Source organism: Macrotis lagotis, chromosome X (assembly GCF_037893015.1).
Source record: "Macrotis lagotis isolate mMagLag1 chromosome X, bilby.v1.9.chrom.fasta, whole genome shotgun sequence".
Taxonomy (NCBI): Eukaryota; Metazoa; Chordata; class Mammalia; order Peramelemorphia; family Peramelidae; genus Macrotis; species Macrotis lagotis.
In genome coordinates, this window is record NC_133666.1 from 668,256,513 (window position 1) to 668,284,381 (window position 27,869).

The following is a 27,869-nucleotide window of genomic DNA, read 5'->3' on the forward strand; positions in this document are numbered from 1 at the left end:
CCCGTCTCCGCCCCCGCCGCGGCCCCGCGGCCCCCACCCGTCCGGCGTCGCCCCCCGGAGCTCGGCTCGCTTTCCGTGGACCCTCGGGGCTCGCTGCAAGGTAAGCGCGCGTTCCTCGGCGATTCCCACCGCCGCGGGCAGGGTTGGGGCACGGGCCCCCCCCGGCCCTCTCCCCGGGACCGCGCTTGAGAGCGGGCCCGAATGGGGGGGAGCCCCCCAGGAGCCGAGCGGAGAAGTGGCGCCCCGGAGGACTGGGGGGCCGCCTGGGTGAGGAGGGAAAAGTTCCCCGAAGCGGAGCCGGGCTTGCCCCCGGCCGCCCCGCGTCCCCGAGGGGACCCGAGACCCAGAGCTGGAAGGGGCTCCTGAGGCAAGCCTAGTGATGCCGGCCGCGGCACTTGAACCCGCCTCTTCGACTCTAGAACAGTGCCTTTCTTCCTCCCTTGTTGGGAGAGAAGATTCCTTTTCCTGGGTGATTTGGTTTGTGCCACTCATCCAGAAACTTCGTGCTCCCTGTTCACTCCAGAATAAAATTGCATAAATCCTTTCCACTTCCTTTCCTGACTTCTTGGTCTTATACTTTGGTAGACGATGGCCAGGCCTGGGCTCCCGTCGCTGCTCCCCTTGCCCCAGAATGTTCTCCCTTGGGATCCTCTGCTTTCCCTCAGTACTCGGTACTTTCCTGAATCCCACATACTACCAAGCTTCCCGGACTCTGTATCTCTGTCTAGTTGCTGTTCCACTTTGGACCAGTCCCTTAACCCTCTCTGGGCTCAGGAAGGATAATGCCATAGGGAGGTGATGCCATGACAAGCATGTGAACTGGGGGTGAGTGAGGGGGCCCTGTGCTAAGTCACCACTCACTTTGTCCTCCAGAGTCATCTGGTCCAGTGGCCAGATAGGAATCAGGACGACTGGAGATGGCCCTGGATGGGAGGCAAACAGGGTGAAGTGACATCCCCAAGGTCACACAGCCAGTAAGAGTCAAGTGTCTGAGGCTGGATTCGAACTCCTTTCCTCCTGACTCCAAGGCCAGTGCTCTATCCATTGCATCACCTAGCTGCTCTGGTCAGCTAGCTCTCTAAAGCCATCTCTGGTTCCCACTTGTGCTGTTCTACATTGGTAGAGTGTTTACTCTAAGGAAGATTCTTGGGACCAGGGCTGCCTTTAGTTTTCTGGTCTCCATCCCAGCTCATGTCTTCTAAAAGTAGTTTTTTGGTGGCTTTCTCAAAGTTTCCATAAGTATGGAATTGATAGCAAAGAAGGAAAGAAAGGAGTATTTATTAAATGCCTTCTGAATATCAGGCTGTTAATTGCTTTAAACAATGTTACAGGATGCTCACAACAAGTAGGTACCATTAGGATCCCCAACCTTTAACCCCAAACAGGGTTAACGGCTAAATCATACAGCTGGGAAGTGTCTTGAGGATGGATTTGAACTCCAGGCCTTCCTGACCTTGCACTCAAGTGCTTTGTGCACTGTGGGGCCCCCCCACCCCATTCTGATGTCTGGGAATCTCAGAAGTCTCCCTAACATGGTGTTTTCTTCCTTTAGATGGTGTTTGCAGTGTAAATTTGCCACTTCCTTAAGAGCTGGGACATTTTCTTGTGCTATGGATTCTACTAACTGGGGTGTGGGGAGGAATGCCACAGGTGAATCTGTTTCTTTCTGTATAAAACAGAAACTTGTACTTGAAGATTTCTTTTCAATCTCTTCTAGTTCAGGGTCACCTTGCTCATTTAAAATCCAAGCCTTCATCTTCTCTTTTTTTGATAGGAATAGCTATCAATGTCATCTCCCTGATTTGAGTTTCTTTGCTAACCAAATAATGATCAAAAACTGGCTGGCAAAGGTTTGCAGAGTCCTGAAAAGCAGAACTTTCCCTCCTATATTTGATGCCAAAACAGCAACCTTGGCATCATTATCCCCATTTTACAGGTAAAATACTTTGTCCTTACTCACAGAAGCCTTCATTTCCCACCTACTGTCATGTTCTCTGCCTAGGACCCCAGCTAGTCCTAGGCAGGCCATTCCCCAAGGCAGTGTGACTGTCCTCTTGGTCTAGTTGGTATCTACTCACAGAAGGCACTTCTCTGTGGTCTCAGTTAATTGGTACAGTTAACCTGTCACAACCTAGAAGTGGGAGACCAATACCCAGTTATCTATGGCCAGTATTGTAAGAATGGGAGGTTAGGTCTGGTCTGTGCCAGTCTTGAAATACCAGGTGGAGATTGTCCCCCACACGACCAAGGTCAGGGTGCTTAACCTCAGAGGACTAGGAATCTCCACTCAGAAATAACCTTGAGGTGATAGGTAGATGGGGAGGAGCCCCTGAGGGCTCCTGTTCCCTCTGTTCATTACTTCCAACTTTTCTTGTCTCTATCTTGTTTGTTCATTATTGTTTACATGTTGTCTCCTCCATTACACAATGAGCTCCTTGAAGGTAGGGCCTGGTACACAGTAGGAACTTAATAAATGCATGTAGACTGACCGAATGGGAGCATTTCAGGTAATTGGGCCTTGCTGGACTGGAGTTTGGGTCCAACATTATGGGGAGAAGAGGAACCCCATATGTGTTGTACTAACAAGGGCATTGCCTCTCTGGACAAACTCGTCAATAAGTGAGTCTGGAACAAGAGATCCTAGTTCTTAAAACGACTTCCTGAATTAGGACTGGAATTGAGAATGGCATATTTCTTTCCCTTTCTCTCTTTGGTGCCCTCAGAGGGGGGAACACAGAAGAAAATGATGTTTTGGAGAACCAGTGTCCCATGTCTGGGCTGGCATTCCCTGGGTGGAAGGAAGAGGCTATCCCATATCTTGTGGTCCTGGCTTAAGTAGATGCTGACAGTGACTGTCTGACCTCAGGCAGGAAGGTGATTTAAACCAATTGGATTTAGGAGCCTTCTCAGTGTTAAGCTCTAGGGTTACAAACATAAATTAGTTACAACTTGGTGTGTGTATGTGTGTGTGTGATTTGGATGATTTCAGTTTGTGGGAGTGGGGTGGGGGGGGATGAATTGCATGTTGGCATAAAACACTATTAGGTAAAGGAAATCAAGAAAGGCCTTATGTCTCTGGATCTGGAAGGGGCCTTGGAGATTATCTGGTCAACTCCTGAATTTGACAGGTGAGGAAACTGAGGCTCAGGGAGGTTGCAAAGTACCCAAGGGCCCCCAGGTATTTGTTCCAGAGTTGACTTTGGAGCTGGATTTGGCACTGGAGCATCACTTCAAAGGGACCTCAAGCCAATCAGTTTCTTTCATTGAATGAAGAAGATTTAGAATCTTTGACCTGGACGCCCCAGTCCTAGAATCAAAGGACAGGTGATCACTTGATAGTCAAGAGCAGGAAGACTTTGGGAAGGGCCAGATATACTCCCCAGATGACCCAAGAAGATGAATTATTGAAATAAAGAAAACAGTGAAACATCTCTGGGGGGGGGAACTTCACTTCCTCCATGATGGTTCTCAACGCTATGAAGTAGTTTCTGAAATGTGATTTAAGGTGATTCTGTCCAGATACATTCTCTTAGAAAATTCTTACTGCAAACTATTTTGTGTTTAAGACTGTTCTTATAAGGAATAAAAGATACAATACTAGCTCCTGTCAGCTCATTGTGGTTTGGGTTGCTCTGAAAAAGTCCTCCATCCTCTTCTAAGCACTGAAACCTAGAGGGGGCTTTTGGTCTTCCTTCCTTTCTTCTTTCATCTTCCTTTTCCTTTTTTCCTTCCTTCCTTTTCTTCACATCCCAGGGTACAGACAAGTTCTGAGAAGACTGCCATTGTTTACTTTTCAGGGAACAAATCAGTCTCTCTTTTGATGATTGCAGAATGTATTCTTTAAATGGATTCTACTTTTGACATCTGCTATGAGAAGTAGAGAGGCTTGGGACTTAGTTAGATGGGGGAGGCACTAGTACCCATAGGGGTTATCAGAGAGGCCTCATATGGTACTAGTGTTTAAACTCAACTTTGAAGTAACTTAAAAACGATCAATGTAAAAATACTTTCCTAACTTTAAAGAGCTAGAAAAAGATCCTGCACATGTGACCCAACAGGTCCTAAAATGAGAGACTTCCCTGCTTTTGGGGGAGAGTGAAATAATATTCAAATAAAAGCAGATTTGGGGGAGGAAAGAGAGAAAAGAGCCATCCGAGAAGGGTTGAGGAAGTAGTTTAGAGATGTTTGAGGAGGAGGAGGGGAAGAGGCCCTGGAAGGAAACTAGGACTCTTAGTCTCTGGGAAGAGATGAGGAGGGAGACAGCATGTGCTAAGATGAGCAATGGATGGCCAGTTTGGGAGTTGGCCAGTGATTGGGGTGGACTAGAACATGGAGTGCAGAAAGGGAACTGATGGGAGATAAGGTTGTAAAGGCCAAGTCAGATGAGGGTGGAGAGCCTTGAAATGCCAGATGAGGCCCAGGGGTTTGGAGCCCAGAAGGCCCTGCTGCTTCCTTCTCCCTCTGAGACCTTGGGACTCCCATGATATGACACCAGATTCTGATTGAAGAATACTCCCCTGAGGCTTACCACATATCCAGGCTTTTCTTGTTCCACCTACTTAGCAGCAAACAATTAGTAGTTTTTCTGTACTTTTTTTTTTTTTTAGGTTTTTGCAAGGCAAATGAGGTTAAGTGGCTTGCCCAAGGCCACACAGCTAGGTAATTATTATTGTGTCTGAGGTTGGATTTGAACCCAGGTACTCCTGACTCTAGGGCCGGTGCTTTATCCACTGCACCACCTAGCCGCCCCGTTCTTCTGTACTTCAAGGTTCGCTTTATATAAGTTATATTATTTGGGCCTCACTGCAGTACTGGTAGGTAGATGCTTGTTATTATCTCCATTCTGATGATTTTTGTCCTTCATTCTTTTTGTTTGGTTTTGGTTTTGCGAGGCTATGGGGTTAAGTGACTTGCCCAAGGTCTGGGACTGGATCAGGATCAGGATCAAGATCAGGATCAACTCTCTACCCACTGTGCCATCTAAAAGATAAGGAAGCAGATAAAATGACTGGCCCAAATTAACCTAGCTAGTAAGTACCTGAGGGAGGATTCACACTGCCTTCCTGTGCTTCCCTCCCCACTGCTACTTGCCCTTCCATCATATTCATAAATCCTATTCATAAACATTGAGGTCTTATTCATAAATCACTTAGCAGTAGGAGCTTAATAAATGCTTATTTTTTTCCTCTTCAGCACAATGCATTAGCGGTCATTTTTCCTGGACCCTGGGAAAGGGTCCCAACCTTTCAATACCTCCCTCTGGCTAAGATGAAAAGTAGCTGAATTTCTTTGCCTTCCCCACTGGAAATTCTCTGGTTGAGTCCCACCACTGCCAAAAAAAAGAGGACATTTTCTTTTTTGTTGTTTACAAATAAACTATTCCACTTCTCTGCTCCCCTTGACAAATCCTGTTTGAATTAGTCTGGAGTCCCAGACAGTCTGCAAGGTCAAGGACCCCCTTTTCCTCTGTCTCTGTCTCTTTTCCTGCCGAGTATTGTTAGTCATCCACAGAAATGCTGAAGAGATAGGTGGATTTTATTTTATACTCTGCAACTTTGTAGAAGTTACCAATCGTTTGAATTCATTTTTAGCTGACTCTCTGTAGAGTTCTCAGAGGAATAGATTACCTCTGCAGAGATCACCCGTTCCTTCCCTCTCTCTGTCATTCCCTTGATTTTCCTTTTCTCATAGCCTGAGATAGTATTTCTAGAGTTTTTAACACATGGAGTGCAGACCTGGAAGAGAGGGAGGCTTGGCCATGCTGTAAGCAAGGATAGGGAAAGACCTGAAGGAATCCCCAGGTCAACTTTCTCTAAGTCAAGATTCCTGGGGCAGGGCAGCTAGGTGGTACAGTGGATAAAGCACCAGCCCTGGAGCCAGGAGGACCTGAGTTCAAACCAGGCCTCAGACACTTAATAATTACCTAGCTGTGTAATCTTGGGCAAGTTACTGAACCCCACTGCCTTGCAAAAAAACCCAAAACAAACAAAAATTCCTGGGGCAGAGCTCTAATGGCTGCCCAAAAGGGATATGACGCCCATAGTCAGAAGACCTGAGCTCCATTCACTCATAAGACCTGCTGGCAGTGGAACCCCAGGTAAGTTACTGAATTTTCTCATCTGGAAAATGGGAATTACAATAGTACCTACTTCCAAGGGTTGTTCTGAAGCTCAAACAAGTTCATGTCTGTAAAGCACTAGAGAGATTTTTTAAAGTTCTCTGTCCAAAACAGTCTGATGTTACACAGCGGATCTCTGACTGCTCAATTCTATGTGACCTCCTAAGATAAACCACCTCTTACCCACTTGGTCCTTTTCTAACAATCTGAGTGGTGACGAAAGGATTAAACTGCACTAAGATTAAGACTATGGAGTTAGGAGGGCCTGGGTTCACCCAACATTCCCTGTGATGGGAGCCAAGGCACACCTCCTCCCCCTGCCTCAGTTTCCTCAGTTGTAAAATATAATCTGTGATCATATGATTCTTCTGAGTCTCCAGTAGCCCTGGGTGAGAAGAGCTGCATGTGCGATTGTTCCCCATCTGACAGGTAAGTGGCCTGAGGAGCTTCAGGCCAAGGAACTTGCTTTGAGATTGGATTTGAAGCTCTATCTTTGTGAGCCAAGTCCAGACTTTTTCTCCACTATCTCACACTGCGATGCAAAGGAAGGTGGTGCAACCTGAGGGAGCCGTGCCCCCCCCCCCCCCCCCCCCGGAGCCCTGCTCCTGAGAGCACATTTCCAGGAAGAAACATTGAATTTCAGCTGTTCTACCAAAAACAAAAATAATAGAGGTAGCCAGGTGTGTAGGATGATAACTCCAGTAGAGGGTGCTGCATTGATGTTACTTGGCTACCCTCACCAAAAAAAAAAAAAAGGAAAAAATGACTGTGAAAACTGCTTGGGGTCCATTTATCCTTACATCACTTTGATTTCTGGTTAAATTAATTGATCATAGCCCATAGTCTTGAGTTGCCTGAAGCCCACAATGGGTTAGGAGACTTACCCGTGGTCATACTGCTAGTGTCAGAGGCAGAACTTAAAGCCCAACCTGCATTCTGTCCACTTTCTCATGTAGCCTCCTTATCCCTTGTAAAGGATTTAGGTCATCAAATATTATCAAGCGCCCAAGGCAGAGGCATGGATACCCCAATTGTTACTGGATGGGATATATCCAAACTCTGACCTCTATCCTGAACTGGCAGTCCTTTGGTTCAGTAGAACATTTTTCATCTTTGATTTAGAAAGACTGGAGCTCTTTTTTTTTTTTCATTTTTGCAAGGCAATAGGGTTAAGTGGCTTGCCCAAGGCCACACAGCTAGGTAATTATTAAGTGCCTGAGGCTGGATTTGAACTCAGGTTCTCCTGACTCCAGGGCCACTGCGCCATCTAGCCGTCCCCCAAAAATATTTCTTAACTACACAATCATTTAGGATTAGCTACACACAAACTAAAGTCAGCTTCACTATGGGCAAGCAATATTTATCATACATCTGCAATGCCAGATACTGTGCTAAGCAGTGCTTAACTGACATTTGCCAATACAACACAGTCCCTGCCATCAGGGAGTTCACAGTCAGCCAACAGGCAAACAAAAACACAAGCAAGCTATACAGTATAAACTGAAAATAATGACTAGAGAATTAAGAGGCTTCCTATAGAAGGCAGGATTTTAGTTGGTACTTCTAGGAAGCCAGACCCCTCAGTCATCCAATCAGATAAAGGAGAACATTTGAGGCATGGAGGATGGCCAGAGGAAAAAGTCCAGAGCTGGGAGATAAAGAGTGTTTTTGGAATAGTTCATAAGAGAACAAAAGATCATAGGTGATTGTCACTGTTTGTATCGCTGCTTTTTTTTCCCTTAAGGTCTAAACTGTTTTCTGCTCATTGAGAGTTTCTCTTTTATCAGACACTTTGTAAATTAATCTCTCCATGCCTTTTTAGTTGTATTGCCCACATCTCTATATTCACTTGATCTATTTGGCTACTTTTCCCAGTTTTATCTTCTTTAGTAGCATTTTAACTTCATCCAGAAACATCCCAGAGGCTGTGATGTTAAAGTTCCAAGTATGGAGGGTTACACCATACTTGATGGGAAAAATAATTTGATACTAGTTTTCCATTTTTCTTCTGTTTGTGCTTTTTCTGTTTTCATCTTTGAATGACCTTGTAATGATTTTGCTTAGATAGCTTGCAAAAGCTCTCTATGGACTGGTTTTGCCCTCCATTGATTATGTTTTGACACTACATTGCTCATACTTGTCCATCATTTTTCTTTGTAAGAATTTTGCAGAGTAGTTTAAAGTTTAACTGAGTGTTGCCTTTGTCATTTAGCATTTAGCTGAACTCCTTGTCGGCCAAGCTGATAGCCACTCTAGTGAGAGATGGTTTTTAAGGTCAGATAACGCATTTGCTGGACAGTGTGATATAGTATTTAGTATACATTCAGTAACTTAAGTCAGATTCTCTTAAGGGACTTTCTGGCCCCTTTTAGCAATGGATCTGCATTGGTTTAAATGAAATGATGAAATGATTATGGTTGGTATTAATGTCATTACAGTTTTCCATTTCCCATTTTGGACAAATCTTAAATGCATACCATCTCTTTTTCTCATTACTATTTTTTCCTGGTTCAACATCAATTGTATATTACAATATCAGTTGTAATCTTAGCTCGGACAAGTTGAAAACCTGTGCACATACAGGTGACTTGGGCACAATTCATATCTGTAATAACATTTTTTTCTACATTAAAATGCGGACAGTCAGTTTTTGTGCTTTGATGTTTGCTGTGTCCAGTGCCTAACCAGTATTCTTTTGAGGAAAGTGTTTACCATACAGAAATATGAGGCTTCTCTGTAATTTACAAGTCTTTGATCTCCTTCATTTTTTTTTCTCTAAACACTACTGTCTCTTGTATTTCTCCCCATCATCACCTTCCCCACCTTTGGACTGAAGCTACTAAGTATTGAAGTCTAGAATGATATTTGGGGCAGGGGTGAGATGTGGGGAAAAGTCTTATCAAGTTCTTAATACAATTTCTCCATCAGCAACCAAAGATGTTATGAAAACCAGGATTATTTTCATGTTCTTTTGACAATACTCTTCATTAGATGACCAATGGGTCTAATGATGTTATTCCCCCTACTTGGTAAATTCCAGTGGCTCCCTATTGCCTCCAGGACCAAATACAGCAATGCCTTGTTTGGCATTCAAAGTGCTTTATAACCTGGCTAAAATCCCACCTTCCAAAGAGAATCTTCCCCATCCCCCTCTTTATTCTAGTCCCTTCCCTCTGTTATTTCCTATTTATCCTCTATAGCTTGCCTGCTTCCAATAGATTTGTTTGCATGTTGTCTCTCCCTTAGACTATAAGCTTCTTGAGGATAGAAGTGACCTTTTTTTTTTTTGTATCTACAGTTCTTAAGACAGAGCTTGACCCATAGTGGGTGCTTAATAAAATATTGATTGAATTCTACCTCACATACTACCAGCTGTGTGACTTGGAGTAAATATTCAATTTTTTTTGCACTGTAGTTTCCTCATCTATAAGATGACTTGACAGCCTCTTTAATAATTCCCTCCAGCTCCAAATCAATGATCCTTTTTTCCAGTTCTCCCAATTGTTGTCATATTCCATTCTCAGTTTAAGGAACTACCACTATCTTTGATTGTCTTAGAAAAGGGAGTGTGATAGTGATGAAATTCTGTACTTATAGTCTATTCCTATTTTCTAAGTGTGATACTTTTATCTTTCCAACTAAACTTAGCATAGCACTTATCACAGTGTCTGGCACATTGCAGGAGCTTATTGATTGACAAAAGTTATTCTTCTCTCCCCCTCCCCCAAGTTGGGCACACAGAGAGCTCTAATTACTCATTGATGGAGTCACAAGCTTTAGCATCTTTGACCTTAACTCTAGAGCAAAAAGGGACTACAGGACCCTTTCATTTTCCAGATGAAGAAGCCAAACCAAGGGAAGTAAAACAACAGTTTCTAAGACTTGGTCCTATAGGGCTTTTGTCTCTTCTTTCCCTATTCCCATGGTAACCTCATCACTTCAAATGGGCTCAGCTATTCTATTTATCCAGATGACTCCAAGAGTTATATGTTTAGTCTTTTCTCCCACAGCTCCTATTGGACACTTTCAATTGTGTCTCCCCCAAATGTTTCAAAATCAATGTGTCCAAACCCTCTATATCCAATGCAGAAATCATTATCTGCCCACCAAACCCACCCTGATTTTGAACATCATTATATCTTTCTTATGTCACAATCAGGAGGGGCCTCCTTCCTCCAGTTTTCCATTTGTGACACTCCATTTACCATCTCCTGCCTCTGCAGAGGCTGGTCCCTATACCTGTAATGTCCTCCTCAGCCCTTCATCCCTTAAAATCCCTTGCTTCCTTCAAAGCTCAGCTCAAGGTCAGATGAGACCATCATCCCATTGGATAGTTCCCCTCCCTTCAATGTTTTATTATTACTTTGTATATCTTGTATTAAATAGACACGTTTTTCTCATTACAATGTAATCTCCTTGAGGGGAGGGACTGTTGCCTTTTTTCCCTCAGACTTTCTAGTATCTAGCACTGGCAAATATTCGATACTGAAATGCTCATTGAATGAATGAATAAATGGTTGAGGTTACAATGATAACATGAAGTCAAGTTGGCATTCTAGCTCAGAGCCTTGGGCTGGTCCTGTTTGGGTGCTTCTCTTCCTTCCCCAGAGCACACAAGCCATCCAAAAAGCAGCTGGCAGGCAGAGACTTATGTCTGGATCACTTCTAAGTGACTGGGATTTCTTCTTTATTATCAAGTATTTAGGGAATGCTTCCTTTAGGAAAGGACTGTGTGGAACACAGTGCTTCGTTCCTGCTGTATTGTAAATTATTTTTAATTTTCTTATTAGAACATAACACTCAGCAAGACATTGACATTTTAATATGGGGCAAAAGGTTTGGAGTCAAAGAACCCGAGTTCAAATCCCAGCTTTGCCACTTATTATATTAGCTGTGTGACTTTGGGCAAGTCACTTAAGTTCTGTGGACCTTAGTTTCCCTGGGGCCTCTAGTCTAGCTTTATATCCAAGACCCTATGAATATAAGAAGAAAAGAGAATTTTGAGACTGTGAACTTGTTAGTTTAATCTGTGTATTATATTTAGCAGAGTAGGAACAAAATGTCCCAACTTGAATCCCCTTCTGAACTTTTCTTCTTTTTTGTTATTTATGTTTCTTCTTTGTAAAAATTTTTCATTATGCATCAAAATGCCTTCCCTTGTAACCAATAAGTTTAACCATGCAAAACATTTCTCCAAGTTGCCTGTGTCTGACAGTGCTGGTCTCTTCCTACAGGATCATACCATCTGTTCTTGACCTAGAGATAGGAAGTATGTGGGATTCATCCCAAGTCTCCTGAAATCTTGAATGGTCACTGTGTCTTGCAAAAGTATTTTCCTTTGCATTATTGTGGTTAGTTGGGTAAATGATCTGATTCTCCTTGATTGACTTGCCATGAGTAGTTTCAGGTTTTTCTGTCTTTTCCTTACTACACATGCTCATTAGAAAGTTGTGGGATAGTAGAAAAAGGAGAGTTCAAATCCTACCTCTGTCAGTTTTTACATCAATGATCCTGAACTGCAGATGTGGTCCCTTCTAGCTCTAGAGCTATGATGCTGTGGTCATTTCTTGCCAGGGGAAGACTGGAAAGGATCAGGCTAGGCAGTGTGTTAACTCTCATTTGATCCTCTGGGAGGCAGGTGATGTTATTATCCCTAATTTACAGTTGAGGAAACTAAGGCAGATAGCAGTTAAGTAAATTACTAACTTTGAGTTGTTTGCTTCCAATACCAATTTTCAAACAATGACCCCAATACTTCTTGTTTCAGGTCTGAAGGTGAGATCTGTAATACTCTGGGAGGTCAGGATAATAATGGCAATAAGAACAATAGGAATTCTTACTGTATTTGACATAGACTGCATAAATTTTCTCATTTAGACTTCACCTCACCAACCTATGTTACAGGTACCATGATCCACCAAATCACCTAACATTTATCTGTAAATAGTCTACAGTCCTTTATTTACATGTTATATGTCCCTCTTCTCCATACCACCTCCTTTTTGTTTTTGTGTCTCTAGAGTCTAGAGTAACATCATGATTGTAGGTGGAACTTTTTAATGATCCACATTTTACAGTTTTGGAACCTTATCTGAGAGAGATTAAGTAATTGGCCCCAGGTCACACATCTTCTAAGTGTCTGAGGCTGCCTTTAATAATAAAATAATTCCTTTGCCACCTCAGATAAAATACATGTGTTCAAACTATAAAATTGTCCACAGTCCAGTTCATCTTTTCATCATGTTTTAGCTTTGCTTTTCTAATAGAACAGCCTCCATCAATTCTTTTTATAAAATTTTTTCCCCAATTACATGTAATAACTCTCAACATTAATTTTTTGTAAGATTTTGAGTTCTGCATTTTTCTACCTCCTTCCCTTGACAAGTAATCTTATATAGGATACACACACACACACACACACACACACACACATATACAGTCACATCAAGTATATTTCCATTTTAGTCATGTTGTAAAAGAAGAATCAGAACAAAAGGGGGAAAAAACAAATTTTAAAAAATGTGAAAATAGTATGCTTTGGTCTGCATTCAGACTCCATAGTTTTCCCCACTCTGGATATGGATAGCATTTTCCATCATAATTCTTTTAGAACTGTCTTTGATCAGTTTATTGCCAAGAAGAGCTATGGTTATCATAGTTGATCATCACATAGTGCTGCTGTTAATGTTGTACAATGTTCTCCTGGTTCTGCTCACTTCACTCAGCATCAGTTCATGTAAGTCTTTTCAGGTTTTTTCTGAAATCCACCTGCTCATGATTTCTTTGAGAATAATCATATTCTATCACAATCATAAACCATAACTTGTTCAGCCATTCCCCAATTGATATTGGGGACATTCCCTTGATTTGCAATTCTTTGCTACCACAAAAAGAGCTGCTGTGATATATATTTTTGTACAAATGGATCCTTTTCTCTTTTTCACTGCTCTTTTTGGGATACAGACCTTGTGATGGTATTGCTAATTCAAAGGTTAATTCATAGTTCCATACTTTCTCAGGAATGGCTACAGTGCATTAGTGTACCTATATTTCCACAGGCCCTGTATTATTTGTCACTGATGACGTTTCTGTCATCTTAGCCAATCTGATGGTTGGGAGGTGAAACCTCAGAATTGCTTTAGTTTGCATTTCACTATTAGTGATATAGAATCTTTTTCATGACTACTGAAAGCTTTTATTTCTTCTGAAAATTACCTGTTCATATCTTTTGACCATTTATCAACCGAGGAATGGTTCTTATTTTTATCATTGTCTGAGTTCTCTATATATTTGAGAAATGAAATTTTCATCAGAAAAATTTGCTCTAAAATTTTTTAGAAAAATGTTTTTATTTAGGTATCTTTCATTACCATTAGTTTGCCTTCTAATCCTATGCATTTTATTTTGTGTATTTCAAGTCAATTTTCAGAAAGAATTCATCAGTTTGCTCAAGGGATCCAAGACACCAAAAAAGGTTAAAAGTAGATGATCTTGGGGTCTGAAAGGGCAGAAGCTTTTTATCTGTCCTTCAAGGCTCATAAATGTTGACAGTTTTAAAAATTACTAATCTTATTCACTGTTTTCCAAATTGGGATGCAATCAGAAGTGAGGGAAGAGGAGTAGGATGAGGACAAAGAGCACAGACCAACAGGCAAAGTTGTTGGCTATTTTTGAGAACAATTCCTATATAAAATACATTTTCCCCCAAATAAATAGCTGGAATAAAGTCAGTAGAAAGGGGCTTAACACAGCCAGTTTGTCCTACTTAATAGCTAATGCAGCCCCTAGATAATCTAACACAGTCCATGTGAAATTAGAAGTAGCCTCTGTTGCCCAGTGGTGATTCCCAGCTGCCATCACCACCACTCACCTCGAAAGTATCCATGGAGAACATGTTGGCAGGGCAAGAGGTTTCTAGAGAGAATGAGATTATATCAATAAGCACAAACAGACCTCTTTTAAAAATCCAGGGCTCTGAGGTCAGAAGCATTGTATAGTCTTAGAGACTCACAACCATACACGGCACAGGAGAAACTCTGGTGATCTTTAAAGGTGAGCCCCTTTTACAGTGTTGTCACAGACCACTGATCTCCAGAATCAGACATTTGAGGAGCTACAGTGTTTACAAGTAATGATGAGACATTACCCCTAGTTATAAGTCCCTCAAAAAGGTTCTGAACAGAAATAAATGCTTGGCTACAAAAGCTGACCATAAAACCCATGGATCTGGAATTAGGAAGAACTAAGTTTGAATTTAACTTCAGACTCTCACTAGACCCCGGGCAAGTCACCTTCCACTGGAGAAGGAAATGGCAAACCATTCCACTATCAACGATAAGAAAATCTTAAGATTTGGTGGGCTGTGATCCAAGGAGTCTAGAACAGAAGACCTGAACAACAACAAAGTGTATCAATGTTTTCATGAAGGATGTTGGCCTTATGATAAAGTACTTTAGGAAAAAGGATCTGAGCTCAAAACCACTGTGGATGAGAGAGAAAGCTAGGGACTGATTTCTATAATGTAGTCTTAGAGTTAGAGTATTGAGAAGTGAAGACTCTTTACCCAGTTAGTGTGTGTCAGAAATGGGACTCTGACCCAGGCCTTTTGGCTAGAAAAAGAGCTTTCCTCCCATGTAGTCTTTCATTGATAGTAAAGGTGAAGCAATTAATTTATAATACAGTTCCCCCTAAAACTTGCATTTTTATTGGATAATTTTTGAAAATTTGAGTGCTCTTAATCCAAAGTCTTTGATTAAGTATTTTACAATTTAAAAAGACTTTGCTTTACTCAAGTAAAAAAAGTTGTTATTAAGCACTTGAAACAATGTTATGGGAAGCAATTCCTACAACATAGGAATAGCAAAGACCCAGCTACTTCCAAAATACCAATGGTTATGGAGCCATATGGATGATCCATCTGTTCTTTTTTTTAATCTTATTTAAGGCAATGGGATTAAGTGACTTGCCCAAGGTCACACAGTTTAGGCAATTATTAAGTGTCTGAAGCTGGATTTGAACTCAGGTACTCCTGACTCCAAGGCAAGTGCTCTATCTACTACACCACCTATCTGCCCTTTGATCCAATTGTTCTTGCTGAATGAACAAGATTGATTTAATTAGTTTAAGACTGCATCTTTGGGGGAGTCTCTAGACTAGCTGAGGAAACTGAAAATACACCTAATTAATGAAGAGCAGCAAAGAGATCCAGATCAGTAAGATGAGGAAAGGTCTTTTCTCCTTACACTGACTAGTTCCAGGTCAGTGAAATTTGGAAGTGGTGTGTGGGGAGAAATGGAGGGAAGGCTGGCTTTCCTAGAAGGCAAGTAGAAGGGAGGTAGGGATAGGCTAGGATCTTGGATCCTGGTCAGAAGCTAGATGGAGAAGTGAGTTTATTAAACAACAGGAAATCTTCTTTCCCATCCATTTTGATCTTTTACTTTTTTATCTACCATGTCTCCTAGTAAATCCATCTAGATCTCTGGCATGGGTATAGACAGTAGACAAGAGAGGTATGGAGATATCAGCAAAGGGCCTGCCCTGTGATGAGAGCTATATGAGTTGTAAAGGGATTATGAATGGGAGCAATGTGTTGGACAAAAAAACCCAAGGTTTGACAGTTGATTTATTAACATGGAGTGAGAAACAGTGATGGGGGAAAGGGAATACACATTTTGTGAACACCTATCATGTGCCAAGCTCTTTAAACTCTTGAGGTGCTTTTACAGATAAAGAAACTGAAGCAGAGAGGCCAGATGTGACTCTGGGCCTGAGTCTTCCCTCCAGAATAGTAGAGGATAATGCCAAGCTTATGAATCTACAAAAGACCAGAAGCTGTGGATGTCCCCTACCCCCAAGTTTTTCCTTCCCTAGTTCTCCCAGTTAATCCCTATATAACCAAGTCTCTAGCTTCTTCAAAAGCCAGCTTTTCCTGCTGGCTGCTCCCTTCGGAATGCTGTGTTGTTAAAATGCCTTTTTCCCCAACATAGGGCACCCAGAACTGAATACACAATACTCCAGATGTCTGACCCAGGGTAGAGTGTAATGAAACTAGTGACTGACTCCCTTGTTCTGTAAACTATTTGTCTTAACGAAGCCTAAGATTTACAGTAGTTTAGGTTTTGACTAGTATGCCAAAATATTGCCTCATTCAGTCTGCAAGACACTAACCACTGCACCCCACCCCCATCTTTTTCACATGAACTATTTTCTAGCTCAACTTAAAACTCAAGTGTAATAGCTTATGGCTAGTTCTATTATAGTTCTTCCTACTCTACTGGGTCCTTATAGTCCCCCCATATTGAACTCCCTTTGGACCTTTACCGACTTTAATCACATTAGTTAATTTTGCCAGCTCCATTTCTGTTGTAGATTTGCATTCCTTGTTCCTTCATCCAAGATTCACATCAAAGGACCAAAAAACCTGACCATTGGGGCACTCGGTGAAAGGCCTTCCACACTGATGTCATTCTATTAAGGACTGCTTTTCAAGTTCCATTGTTACACTAAACTTTGTATAATTAACAGCTCTCCATCTTATCCTCAGAGCTATTTGGATTTCAGGAAAGCGTTTATGCTCTTGATTATTCTGACAGCATTCCACTGATCTACCACTAAGACCATCAAAAAGAAATAAGCTTAGTCTGCCATGACTTGATGAAATCATGCCTCCTTTTAGTGGTCACTGGCTTTTTTTCTTATATAAATCACAAAGTATCCACTTGGTAATAGAGTACAGATTGTTTCCCCCCAAATATTGCTTCCACTCATCAGACTATATATATAGTGAGAACACTTTTCTTTTCGAATCAGCACGACACCTCTCCGTTTGCATCTCGCCAGCACAGAACTGCCCCTATTTCCATCACCTCCCAGGTCATTCGGACTGGAAGGTCTACCTCTGGGTGCCAGGTTTCAGGCTGCTGTTCAGAAATCGCCGCTGGATGAAGGCGTTCTGCCAGCCGCTGCAGCGGCTCCCGGGCCCCCGACCCTAGAGGCCGAGGAGCCTCCCCTCTCCTCCACCGGCCTCTCCAGGCCAGGCAGAATCCGCCTTACTAGCAAGCTAGAACGGAGGGGGACGCCGAGCACAGCACCGCAAGGGCGCTCAGTGCTGGCTCCCCGTCGGGCCGGGCTTCACCACAACCCGGAGGGGGCCCCCGGCCGGTCGGGCCCTCTGCCCCGGGAGAGCTGGGGGGTGGACAGGCGTCTCCTCCCTCCCTCTCCTCCGGCCTCCGCAAGCCCAGCCCGGCGCCGTCACACGCGGCCGCGCTCCCGGCGGGGCCCAGTTCCCGCCACTCGGCCCGGGCAGCGTGGGAAAAGAACGACTCGCTCCGCCGCCTTTTAAGTGGACTGGATCCGGAACAGCTGATTTGGGCGCTGGGGCCGCCGTGCGCACGCGCGCCCGCCCGCCCGCGGCCCTCCCGGCACCCAGAGGGGTCTTAGACCTTCTTCCCGGCACCACTTTCGGGAGGAGCCGGTGGGTGGCGAGAACGTGGTGAAGCGAGGAAGGGGAGGAGGGTGTAGAATCCTCGCGAGATCCGCCGCTGCGTCGTCGGAAGCGGCAGCCACGTGACTATCCAGGCGGCCTTGGCTCGCCCCCCCTCCCCCTTCTCGAAAACGCGGCCCCCCCCTTACCGTCCGCCCATCCTTCGGCCCAAGAGATGGACCCATCTGGTTCCGGAGCTCGATCGGATCCAGTCCCTGGTTGCAGGCCGGTGGGATTTGGGGGTGCAAGGACCGCGGGGGTGGGGGTGGGGTTCTCGGGGGTGGGGGGGGCACCTTCCCCTTCCCCGGCGGCGAGGGGCGGGGCCAGAGGGGCGGGCGGAGCCCCGGTCGGAAGTCACGTGGGGCGGCGTTGGCGCGCGCTCCCCTTCCTGCCCCTCCCCACCCCTCGCGGGGCGGGCGGGACGGGAAGGGGGGGCGGTGGTGTCGGGGGAGGGGGAGGAGGAGGAGGAGGGGCGTCAAGATGGCGGCGGGGAGGTAGGCAGACCCGGACGCAGCCGCCGCCGCCGCCTCCGCTCCTGCAGCCTCGCCGCCTCCGAGCCCCCGCCGCCCCCGCCGCGCCGCCGGCTCGCCGGAGCCCGAGGAGAAGGTGAGTGGCCCGGGCCGCGGCGCCCCCCGCCGGCCGCCCGCCCCGCGCTCCCCTCCCCCAGCCCCGGACGGCCGCTGCGGCTCCGGAGGGGCCCCGGGCCGGGGCGCCGCGCCTCCGCCCTCGCGGGCCCCTGCCCCCCGGGGGGCGGCCGTGCAGGGAGGAAACTGAGGCAGCGCCGGGGGGCGGCGCGGGCCGGCCCGGAGCCCCGGCCCCGCGCCGGCCGGAAGGGCTCGGGCCGGCCGCCCCCCCAACGCCGCCCCCCACGGCTTCGGGGCGCCCCGCCGCGGCCCGGGGGGCAGGTCCAGGGGGTCGTGGGAGGGGGCGGCTTCGCGCCCGCCCCCGGGGCCGCTGCCCCCCCCCCGCCTCTGGGTCTCCACTGTCAGGAAAGGGGAGCCCCGGCACGTGGGGGGCGCCCCGACCCCCGGGAGGGCTGCGCGGGGCGGGGGGCGGCCCTGCCGGTCTCCCCCTCCCGGGGGTGCTGGGGGGGCCCGCGGGGGGCCGGGAAACTTCCCCAAAGCCGGGGGGAGTGGCCTCGGGCGCGTCTACGCGGCCGGATCGCTGCTCTCCAGACCCCGCTGCGGCTCCTCCCCCTCGAGCCTGCCCGGCTTTGTGCCGCGCTGGGCCGGGGCCCCGCCGCGCGGCTCCGGGGCCGCGGCCCGGGGGGGGCCCCCAAACCCGGACGAAATGAAAGGGAAAGAAAACGGGGTCAGAGGAAGCCGGGGTTCTGGCCGTTGCATTCCGCAGCCAATTGTAACTGCACCCGGAAGTTTGTGCGGAACACGTGTCGGTGGGGAAGGTGAGGACACCGGCCCCCTGACCTTTGCGGCTTCCCTCGGAGCTAAAGGCTCGGACATCCTCGAGGCCCGGCCCGACTCCGGATCGAAGCCGCCTCCCAGCACAGCCAGCCCGGAGCCACCCCAAAGCTCGCTGTCCTCCAGGACTCGGGAGCCCTGGACCTGAGCAAAAGGGCTGGGGGGCTTTTTTCTAGTCAGAAATGTGCAACTTGGGGGTTTCAAAGATCAAGCCGACATTGTTGTGGTTCGAACAATAAACAGTTGTTCAGTTACTTTTGGGAGATTTGTCATTTGTATTTCTTTTGGAAGAATGGACAAAATTGAGAGATTTCTTTGCATAGTTTGGGGGGGGGGTTGCCCAGTAACTAACTCTTTAAGAAAGATCTTTTTTTGCCTCCATATTTTTCTATTACCTTAATGTAATGAAAACCAGGAAAGGAAACCCTCACCCTTTTATTTAAGTGTGTGATCAGGAGAGGTTCAGTTGGAAGTTATACTTGTTGATTGTGTCAACAGCTCACAGTGTATCTGTAACTGTATGAAACCCCAGGAGGGATACAAAAGAAAGGCTCAAACCAAATCAGAGCCCTTGATCTCAAGGAGCTCACCATCTAACCGTTCAGACAATGTACAAACAAGACAGGTAGACAGCATGAACCGGAGATCATCAAGAAAGCTTTCTCATCTAAGAAGGATTTTCTCAGGGAATTGAAGGAAGCAAGGAGATAGAGGTGAGTAGGGAAGGGAGTTCCAGGTGGGAAATCTGGAAAGTGTAGACAGGGTTATTTCTTTGTTTTATATTCTAGGGAACCATAAGCAGGCTATTGTCACCAAGTTCTGAGGGCCTTTAAACAGAATTATCTCCCTCTTTAAGAACTTGATGCTGATGCCATTTTTTTTTAAAACTGAAAGAAGTATAGGAGTTCAGACCTGAAACGAGCCTTTTGAAGTAAACTGCAGTTAGAGGAGTCTTTTTAACTACTTTGTTCCTCCATTATGATTTTCTTACTACTAAGAAAACATTACTTGAGCTAATATTTAAATTCTGTATGAAGAAAGAAAATGATTAAAACAACTGACAAGAGTTTCCAAACCAAGGTTTTCTGTATTCATGTTTGGAGAGAAGGCATTTTGCTTCCCCTAAAAGAGCACAGATCTTTTTTTTTTCAGGAGTTATTTTGTTCTTGCTTATATTTAAAACAACTCAAAAAGTAATAATCAACAAATGCATTCTAAGGTAGATTCCTTAAAGCTTTTATTTGCAGGTTGATTGAGTACAATTAAAATTCTCTATATCTGCTCATTTGGTTCCAGGACTGTATTTCCTCCACTAATACAAGTCATTTTGGGGGGTCTGTAGCACACAGTTGAAAGAATGCACACTAACCAAATTACTTTTGTGTGTCAGATTTTCAGTTCTTTATTAGTATACTTTCTTGGTTAATGAGCCAGTGAATTTTGAGAGTGAGCCAGAAAGATAAGTGTTACGGGTTTCCAATATGTCTTGTTTAATTTCTGTTTTCTGTTTTAGGACAATTGGAGTTTAAGCTATTAGTAAATTTTTTTCCCATTAGTAATTACAGTACTTAAAATTCTGAAAATGTATATACTTGCTTGGATTCATTTTTTCACATAAATTTTGACAAGAGCACATTTTTCAAGTGTGGGAACACTATAATACATACAGCTATTCCTTTGAGGTAAATTAAAACTTAGGAAACAAGATTGCTGAGAGTACCATTTTAGGTAAGAGAAATTTCTTTCATCTGTTTACTTTTTCTGCCTCTAAAGAACTGTCTGGCATAGTGGGTATTGGTTATAAAAGAGATTTTGCTGGGGTACTTAAGTGATGATTCCTGCATATTTAAGGATTTTTGCAGCAATTTTCCTTGGACCCTAATGATGAATGACAAACTTCATTGAAACTCACTTGATCAATCATTTTAGATGTTAAACGAAGTGACTACATTGTATAGAATGTTGATTAAAGTTTGTTTGAGGTTATCAGCAGGTGAGATCCATTACAATTTGTAGTCTGAAAATTAAATTTTATCAATACTATAGAAGGGGGGCAGATTAAATATCTTAATTTTTGGTGTCACGATAGTTCCGCTGGTTCACAGGAAAGGTAGCAGAAGCTATGTAAGCTTGTAGCAATCCAGAAATAAAAATATTCTGCTTAATTGTACATAACTTTATTCTTTGGATACATTTCAGTGGAGGTTAATGGATGATAATAACTAATTTTATATAACATAAAGCACTTTACCTAAATTTTCTCATTTGTTAGGAATAGGAATTATGTTGTTCCATTCCTTGGATAATAATGATTTTTCCATTTTCAGTGATGATGATGGTTATTAGCTGGATACTTGAAACAGAGTGGTTAACTTTTTTCTTTGCTGATTTAGAGTAGTATTGCTAGTTTGTTTCTAATGAAAGACTTTAGTATTTGGTGTAGAGAATATATACCCTGGTCTTCAATACTGGGGGTATTCTTAATCAGATAGTGAGACATCAGTTCTGTCTTTTTTTCTTTTGTCTTTATTTTAGGATTCCTTTATTGCTTTATAGCATCTTAACTGAAGGAAATAAAGATGGTAGGGAGAGCAAAATTGAAAATTGCTTAGTTTTTTTCTACTTAATTCACTTTAGTAGTAGGTATTCATAGGGAAGAGAAAAGTCTTTTGTAGTTAAAATAGACTTGGAGGCATCAAAATTCCTTCCTTCAGTTTGAATCATTTAACTATCCATAGCAAAGAGGTGTTTTGAAAATTATTTTGACACAAATGATTTAGTGTACAATCGTAAACTGATAAATGGGGGGGGTGCTAATGGATTTTATTTTTTGCCAGGTTCCTTGATGTGTAAGAAGCAACTAAAAATCAGGGTGCTCAAAGACCTGTTACTGAAACTAACATCATTTTGCCTTTTTCTTGTTGTCATGTATCCTTTCCTATTTCTATTCTGAAGCTTGGTGAGACCCATAACTTAAAAATAGTACATCTTGTAGCAAAATTAATAGGGTCCTATGAATACCTTTCTTCCATAGAATAATTCCTTAACTGAAATTGGTTAGCATGAAGCAGTCATGTTCTTATTACTTTGGATCATTTCCTGGGAAAAGAATCTAGCCAGCACTTTCAAATTAAACTTCTATATTTCTTTTTAGGTTTTTTGCAAGGCAAATGGTTAGTGTCTTGCCCAAGGCCACACAGCTAGGTAATTATTAAGTGTCTGAGACCGGATTTGAACCCTAGTACTCCTGACTCCAGGGCCGGTGCTTTATCCACTGCACCACCTAGCTGCCCTAAACTTCTGTATTTCTATAGGAGAGAGAGAGAGAGAGAGAGAGAGAGAAAGTTTCATTAAAAATATCTTTAGGTAATGCCTGTATCTGATGTCATTCCTTTGTATTCTTGGTTTTTTAAAAAAAATTTCCAAGTCGGACAAATCATCTTCTGAAATTCTTATTTTGGGAATCATTGTTGGTGAATCTACCAACTCACCATGTACATTTCAAGTTTTTCAAGAATATCAATAGTTAGGATCTCAAAGGGACTTCAGTTTATTATTATGTCGTATTGATTTGCTATCTATAAGATTATATAGTTCTACTGACATGCATGGTAAAAATGTAAGTTTTTGTGGTTGGAGTTAGAAGTTGGAAGTTAGACTAAAAGCTGAACCATTTTGTTCACTTTCATAGAAAACGCTCAATCATGAAATATAAAAATCTACTTTTCCCTTTTCACATACTCAGTGACAGTTCTTTCACCTGCCATTATTTAGCATATAAATTATATGTAGCTTTTATTCATAAATTTTTTTTTCACAATTTGGAATAAATTCTAAATTGTACCTGCTTTACACATAAGGATAAGTAGGCAGAGATGAATGACTAATATTTGAATTGTAGACTGATTGCTAGCCTTCCTAGCACCATTGTGTCTGATAAGATTATTTGTAAAAGAAATAATAATTGAAAACAAAGACAGCTTTTGAATAAGAAACAAATTTTGTTGCTTCATTGTATATTGATGTCATCTTAGGAAAACTGCATTTGCTGCATCTTTAAAATATTGGGGTTGTATCTTTAGTGTCCCCTTTGAACCATAGATTTTGATATGGTTTCTGAGTGGGCAGGAATATATTTTTATCAGTTCATTGTCAAGGATTTTAATTGGATGGCTTGGTACCAGCATCTTCCCACCAACTGTTCCCAGGAACTGAAGGTTCCTACCTTATCTGATCTAACAGTTTGTTTTCTTATTTACTTAGCATAATTTGTATTAGACACTTTTTATACAAGTGTCTTGTATACAAGTATCTTTTTCCATATTGATTATTTGTTTTCAAATATGTGAGCAGAGAGCTTAAACATAAAGCAAAGGTGAAAGAGACTTCTTTAAGGGAAAGAATGCCTAGGTTTCATTGTCTATATAATGAAGAATTCACTTGATATTTCTTGACATTTGAGGATCTGGGTGACTTTCACAGAAGTAGGGTCTGAGAACCACCTGTAGATTTTGAGCTTAGCTTATTCCATTGAATGGATCTAGGATCTAATTGATATGGTACTCTTCCATGTAATAATTAAAATCCCATCCGTGTCTATTAGTGTAATTAGTATAAAATATAATATCTATACTTTTGGTTCTGCCAAATCTCTGGTTTCTAATACTTACTAAAAACCAGCTATGATGCTATCAACATGTTTCCATTAATATTGCAAAGTTTTTGGACGGGGTGACATAATGAATAGGTTAGCAGTCCATGATAGTCTTTGACCTTGATGAAATAGTTTGTGTATTGGACAAGTTCTTTGAACCACCTTATAATCTGGGGATCTGCCAATTATGATCAAATTTTCTTTAGTGGGCGGGAAGAATTTGATTGAATTTTGTTGTGCCTTTTAAAAAATTCTTCTCACTTTTTTAGTAATTAAAAATAGGTGGTCTTTTCTTGTAGCCTATTTCCTTAGCTAAACTCCCCTGTGTTTTATTTTTTATCACTCCAATGAAATGATTTAAAAGATTTCTAACATCTTTTGAACAGATTCAGATTTTCCTTCTTTCCACCTTCAATTACAAGTTTTAAACAAACATTCTAAGGGGAATATTCCCAGGTTTCACAGCACTGCTAGAGGAAAAGGGGTGTAGGATGGGGTGTCCATGACAAAAAGCTAAGAGCCTCTGAACTAGATGATCGCCTAGGTGCCAATTCAGATTATGGTTCTGTAAGGTACAGTATAGCACAAACATGTTCCTTTCTTTGAGTTCTATGTACAAATTCCATCAAGCCATACATAATGTGTCTGTCGCATTTTCAATTTTGTAGGAGTAGTAGTATCTTTGGATGACAATTTTAATTAAGACAGATCTTCCAATACAGATTTATCCATCTCTTATAGAATGATTAGTTAAGCTACTGACATTCCCCATCCAGTCCCTTTTTCCTACTCTTTATCTTGGCAGTCACCTATGCTGATGAGGTGTGACCACTTTTATTCACGTCTTTTCTTCCCCCCCCCCCCCCCCCCGAACTATATTTGGCCAAGAAAGCTACCAAATGGAGATTGTATACATCACAACTTGGCAGATGTTTCTGTGTGCTTGTAGAACTTTAAGGTGCTGTGTGGTCCAGAAGAGTGGTGCACATGTATACATTCAACATACACAAACATGTGCAGATATGTTAGTGTAACTGAAAAGACAAAATGAACAAATTGTGTGCCCTTCCTGAAAGTGATGGAGGTGACATGTTCTTTGAAACTGTTCAGTTCTCTTGGAACCTCAGAGACTATTCTTACCTTTCACTTGGTCAAACTGACACTCCTGTACCTGCCTTAGCACATCACTCTTTTCCTCACTTTGGCAATGAACATTTCACAAACCACCTCCATCAAGCTGGCTCTAACCAATGTGATCTGATAAGAAATGGTAGTTAACCCAGAGAAGACAACATTCTTATTAGAAAGACTGCTAAATATTGCTAACTACCTTATAAACCAAAGTGTCTGTTTAGCTTTTAACAACACAGGTTTCTCATTCAAGCTTCCTGAAATAGCCCTTTGGGATAAGATCTACAGATCTCTTATCCATTTTACATATAAGTAAACTTGGGTTAGCCCAAAACGATTCAAAGCCATGCTTCGAATTTGGAATACACAGTAAGCAACCTCTCTACTCATGAATTTCCATCTACTTTCATTGCTTACATTTCATTCTGATGTAGTAGAGCAATTAATTCAGAAGATCTGATGCTGTCACTTGTCATCTGTGTTGCCTTGGGCAAAACCACCCTTTCTTGGTCTCCTGTAAATAAGAGTATTGGACAATGTGAGGAATATATTTACAACAGATTAAGTCTTTAAAGTCCCTTCCAGATAAGTTGTGAGTCTTTGACATGACCTACCCACAGCCTATGACAAACTGGAAACAAAATTACTAAGAGAATGTAGCCCAGAAAAATAATCTTAAATCAAGGAAATGCCTTTTGGGAGAATGATAAATTAAGTCCTTTCTTAAAATAATGAGCATAGATTGGTGGAAGATGAAGAAAAGATTTGAGGTGGGGATGACCTAAGTAAAAAACTTGTGTTCCATTTGGAAATTGGCAAGGAGAAGAGATATACTGCAATGATTTGTGGGATGAAAATAAATCTACAAAGATTAAAAGGTCAAGACCAAGGACCTTTTGCTTGGCTGGTGAATTTACATCTGTGAGGCAAAAGGACTATGGGTTTTTGTGATGTCTTCTTCTTGCACAGCTAATTTAAGTATCTGAGGCTAGGTCTGAACTTTTTAGTCCAAGACAATAGATTTTTGGGGGTTTTTTTGCAAGGCAGTGGGGTTAAATGACTTGCCCAAGGCCACACAACCAGGTAATTAAGTGTCTGAGGCCATATTTGAACTCTGGTCCTCCTGACTCCAGAGCTGGTGCTCTATTCACTGTGTCACCTAGCTGTCCCCAGACAATAGTTTTTTTTTTTAAGGAGTTTGATGTGTCAGACACTATGTGGGCTCTTGGGGTACTAGACCTGGCTTGGTGTCTTATCAGGGAAAATGTATTTTTCTAAATATGTATAATCAATACAGGACTGGGGGAGCCAGGAAGACATCAGCAACTGGGTTGAATCAGTAAAGGTCTCCTCTAGGTGATTACATTAAGCTTTGAAGGAGTCCAGAGGTAGTGCATCCCCCCCCCCCCAATTGTTAGTGGTCAGTGCATAGTTTGGCCTTTGAGACCTAGGTAATTCTCACACTTTATACTCACCTGTCTTCTTTAATATCTTTACCTACCATCTCTCAATCTCTGTTGGTTTGTCCTAAGGAATATGCTTGCTGTAACCTAAAATTACCCTACACAATCCTTGGTTCCCCACACAGTAAGCCATTTATGATTTTTCTCCTGGTGTCTGCTTTTAAACCTCAAGCTTCAGAACTACAAATTTCAAACTTCCCAGGCATGGAGGACAGTCTGTACAGAGGGATAAATTAACCAGTGCAATGCAAACAAGAAGGCTGGCTCATTTGGTGTTGGCCTGGTAACCTCTTCCGAGAGGGAAACCCCATTTAAACTCTCGCATTTTGTAAATTTTCCTTATAGTAAACCTAAATTTGCTGTTACACATTGTTTTCTATTTTTTTTTCTGCCCCTAAGCCTAGGTAGATCAAGGCTAATTCTTCTCCCTGACAGTATTTCAATATGACTGCCTGAGTCAGTGTGCCTGCCCTCTAGTACGTGATTTAAGAAGTCTGTGGTTTAAGAAGCCCATTGACCATTCCTGAAACTAAGAGGGGTGAGAACATTGCTGATGTTTTTAAATGAAATATGGCATAGAGTGAGGGCTTGACATTTGGTCTCTCTCATTGTATCCCCCAAAAGGGAAATGACTTTTTTTTAGGGACCCTAGTAACTGTTGCTTAATGATAGGAAACCCCTTGACCTGTTTGTTTTTTCTCCCTCATAGGCCCACAGACATCTTTATCTGATCACTCAGTATCACAAACAGGGCTGTTCCTTTTGTCTACTAGCATGTGCAATATTCTGTAGTATATTATAATGGTCATCAACTTTGATTCTTGTAAAAAATACATCTTCAAAAAAAAATCATTTACGCCAAAGAGAATAGTACAATAAAGCGATAAGTTAATGATTTTCAATGTTTCATTCTAAAGATGGTGGAACCAGGACAAGACTTGTTGCTTGCTGCTTTGAGTGAAAGTGGAATTAGTCCAAATGATCTTTTTGATATTGATAGTGGAGACCCAGGCCTTGCAACTCCAACACCGACTCCACCTGTTCAGCAGGTAAGAAAATTCTTCAAAACCTCATGCATTTTTTTCTTTTTAAGTCTTCCTTTCCTTAGTTTAAGGATATTTTTGGAGATTTATATGCAGAAGAAATTAACTTATTTAGACCTTCAAAGTCTTGAGCTGCATATGAATTTTCTTCTAAGTATTCTCATTCTTGCTAGAACTATCTTAATATTTCTGTTGATTATTTTACTACATATTTAAGAGTAAGAGAAATTGTTTAGACTTCAATATTACTTAATGAATAGTTGATCCTTATAACATCTTTGTATATGTACTGTCTTTTTGGTAATTAGATATGATTTAAGTATGCATGTTGTTTGTAAGCAAAACAAAACTGCAAAATTAATACTCAAGGCAACCTAAATGGAAAGATTTTTATACCTTTAGTTCATTGCATTTTACTATGGTTTCATTGGAGATCCCAGCTTCATTGAAATGAGAGTTTTATTGTAAAGTTGAAATTTTGTTTTTCCTTTGTGTTGTTTTTATATTTAAGGTCTATGTTTTTTAGTTTAAACTGTAAAATTAATTAATTAATTTTGGAA

General features: G+C 42.5%; 1 protein-coding gene across 5 annotated transcripts in view; it reads left to right on the top strand.

Annotated features, from left to right (window-relative positions):
- The first annotated feature begins 76 nt into the window (after nucleotides 1–76).
- The window catches only part of SBNO1 (strawberry notch homolog 1), a 67,124-nt gene continuing 39,331 nt past the window's right edge, over nucleotides 77–27,869 (top strand). The window contains exons 1-2 of one of the 5 annotated variants that reach the window (XM_074205445.1): nucleotides 77–100; nucleotides 27,184–27,315. In XM_074205445.1, the coding sequence (XP_074061546.1) occupies nucleotides 27,184–27,315 (132 nt within the window). In that variant the 5' untranslated portion in view covers nucleotides 77–100. Of the gene's footprint in view, nucleotides 101–18,032; nucleotides 18,207–18,480; nucleotides 27,316–27,869 lie in introns of those variants that run through there. The other 4 variants (XM_074205442.1, XM_074205444.1, XM_074205443.1 and 1 more) reach the window with 4 other exon arrangements.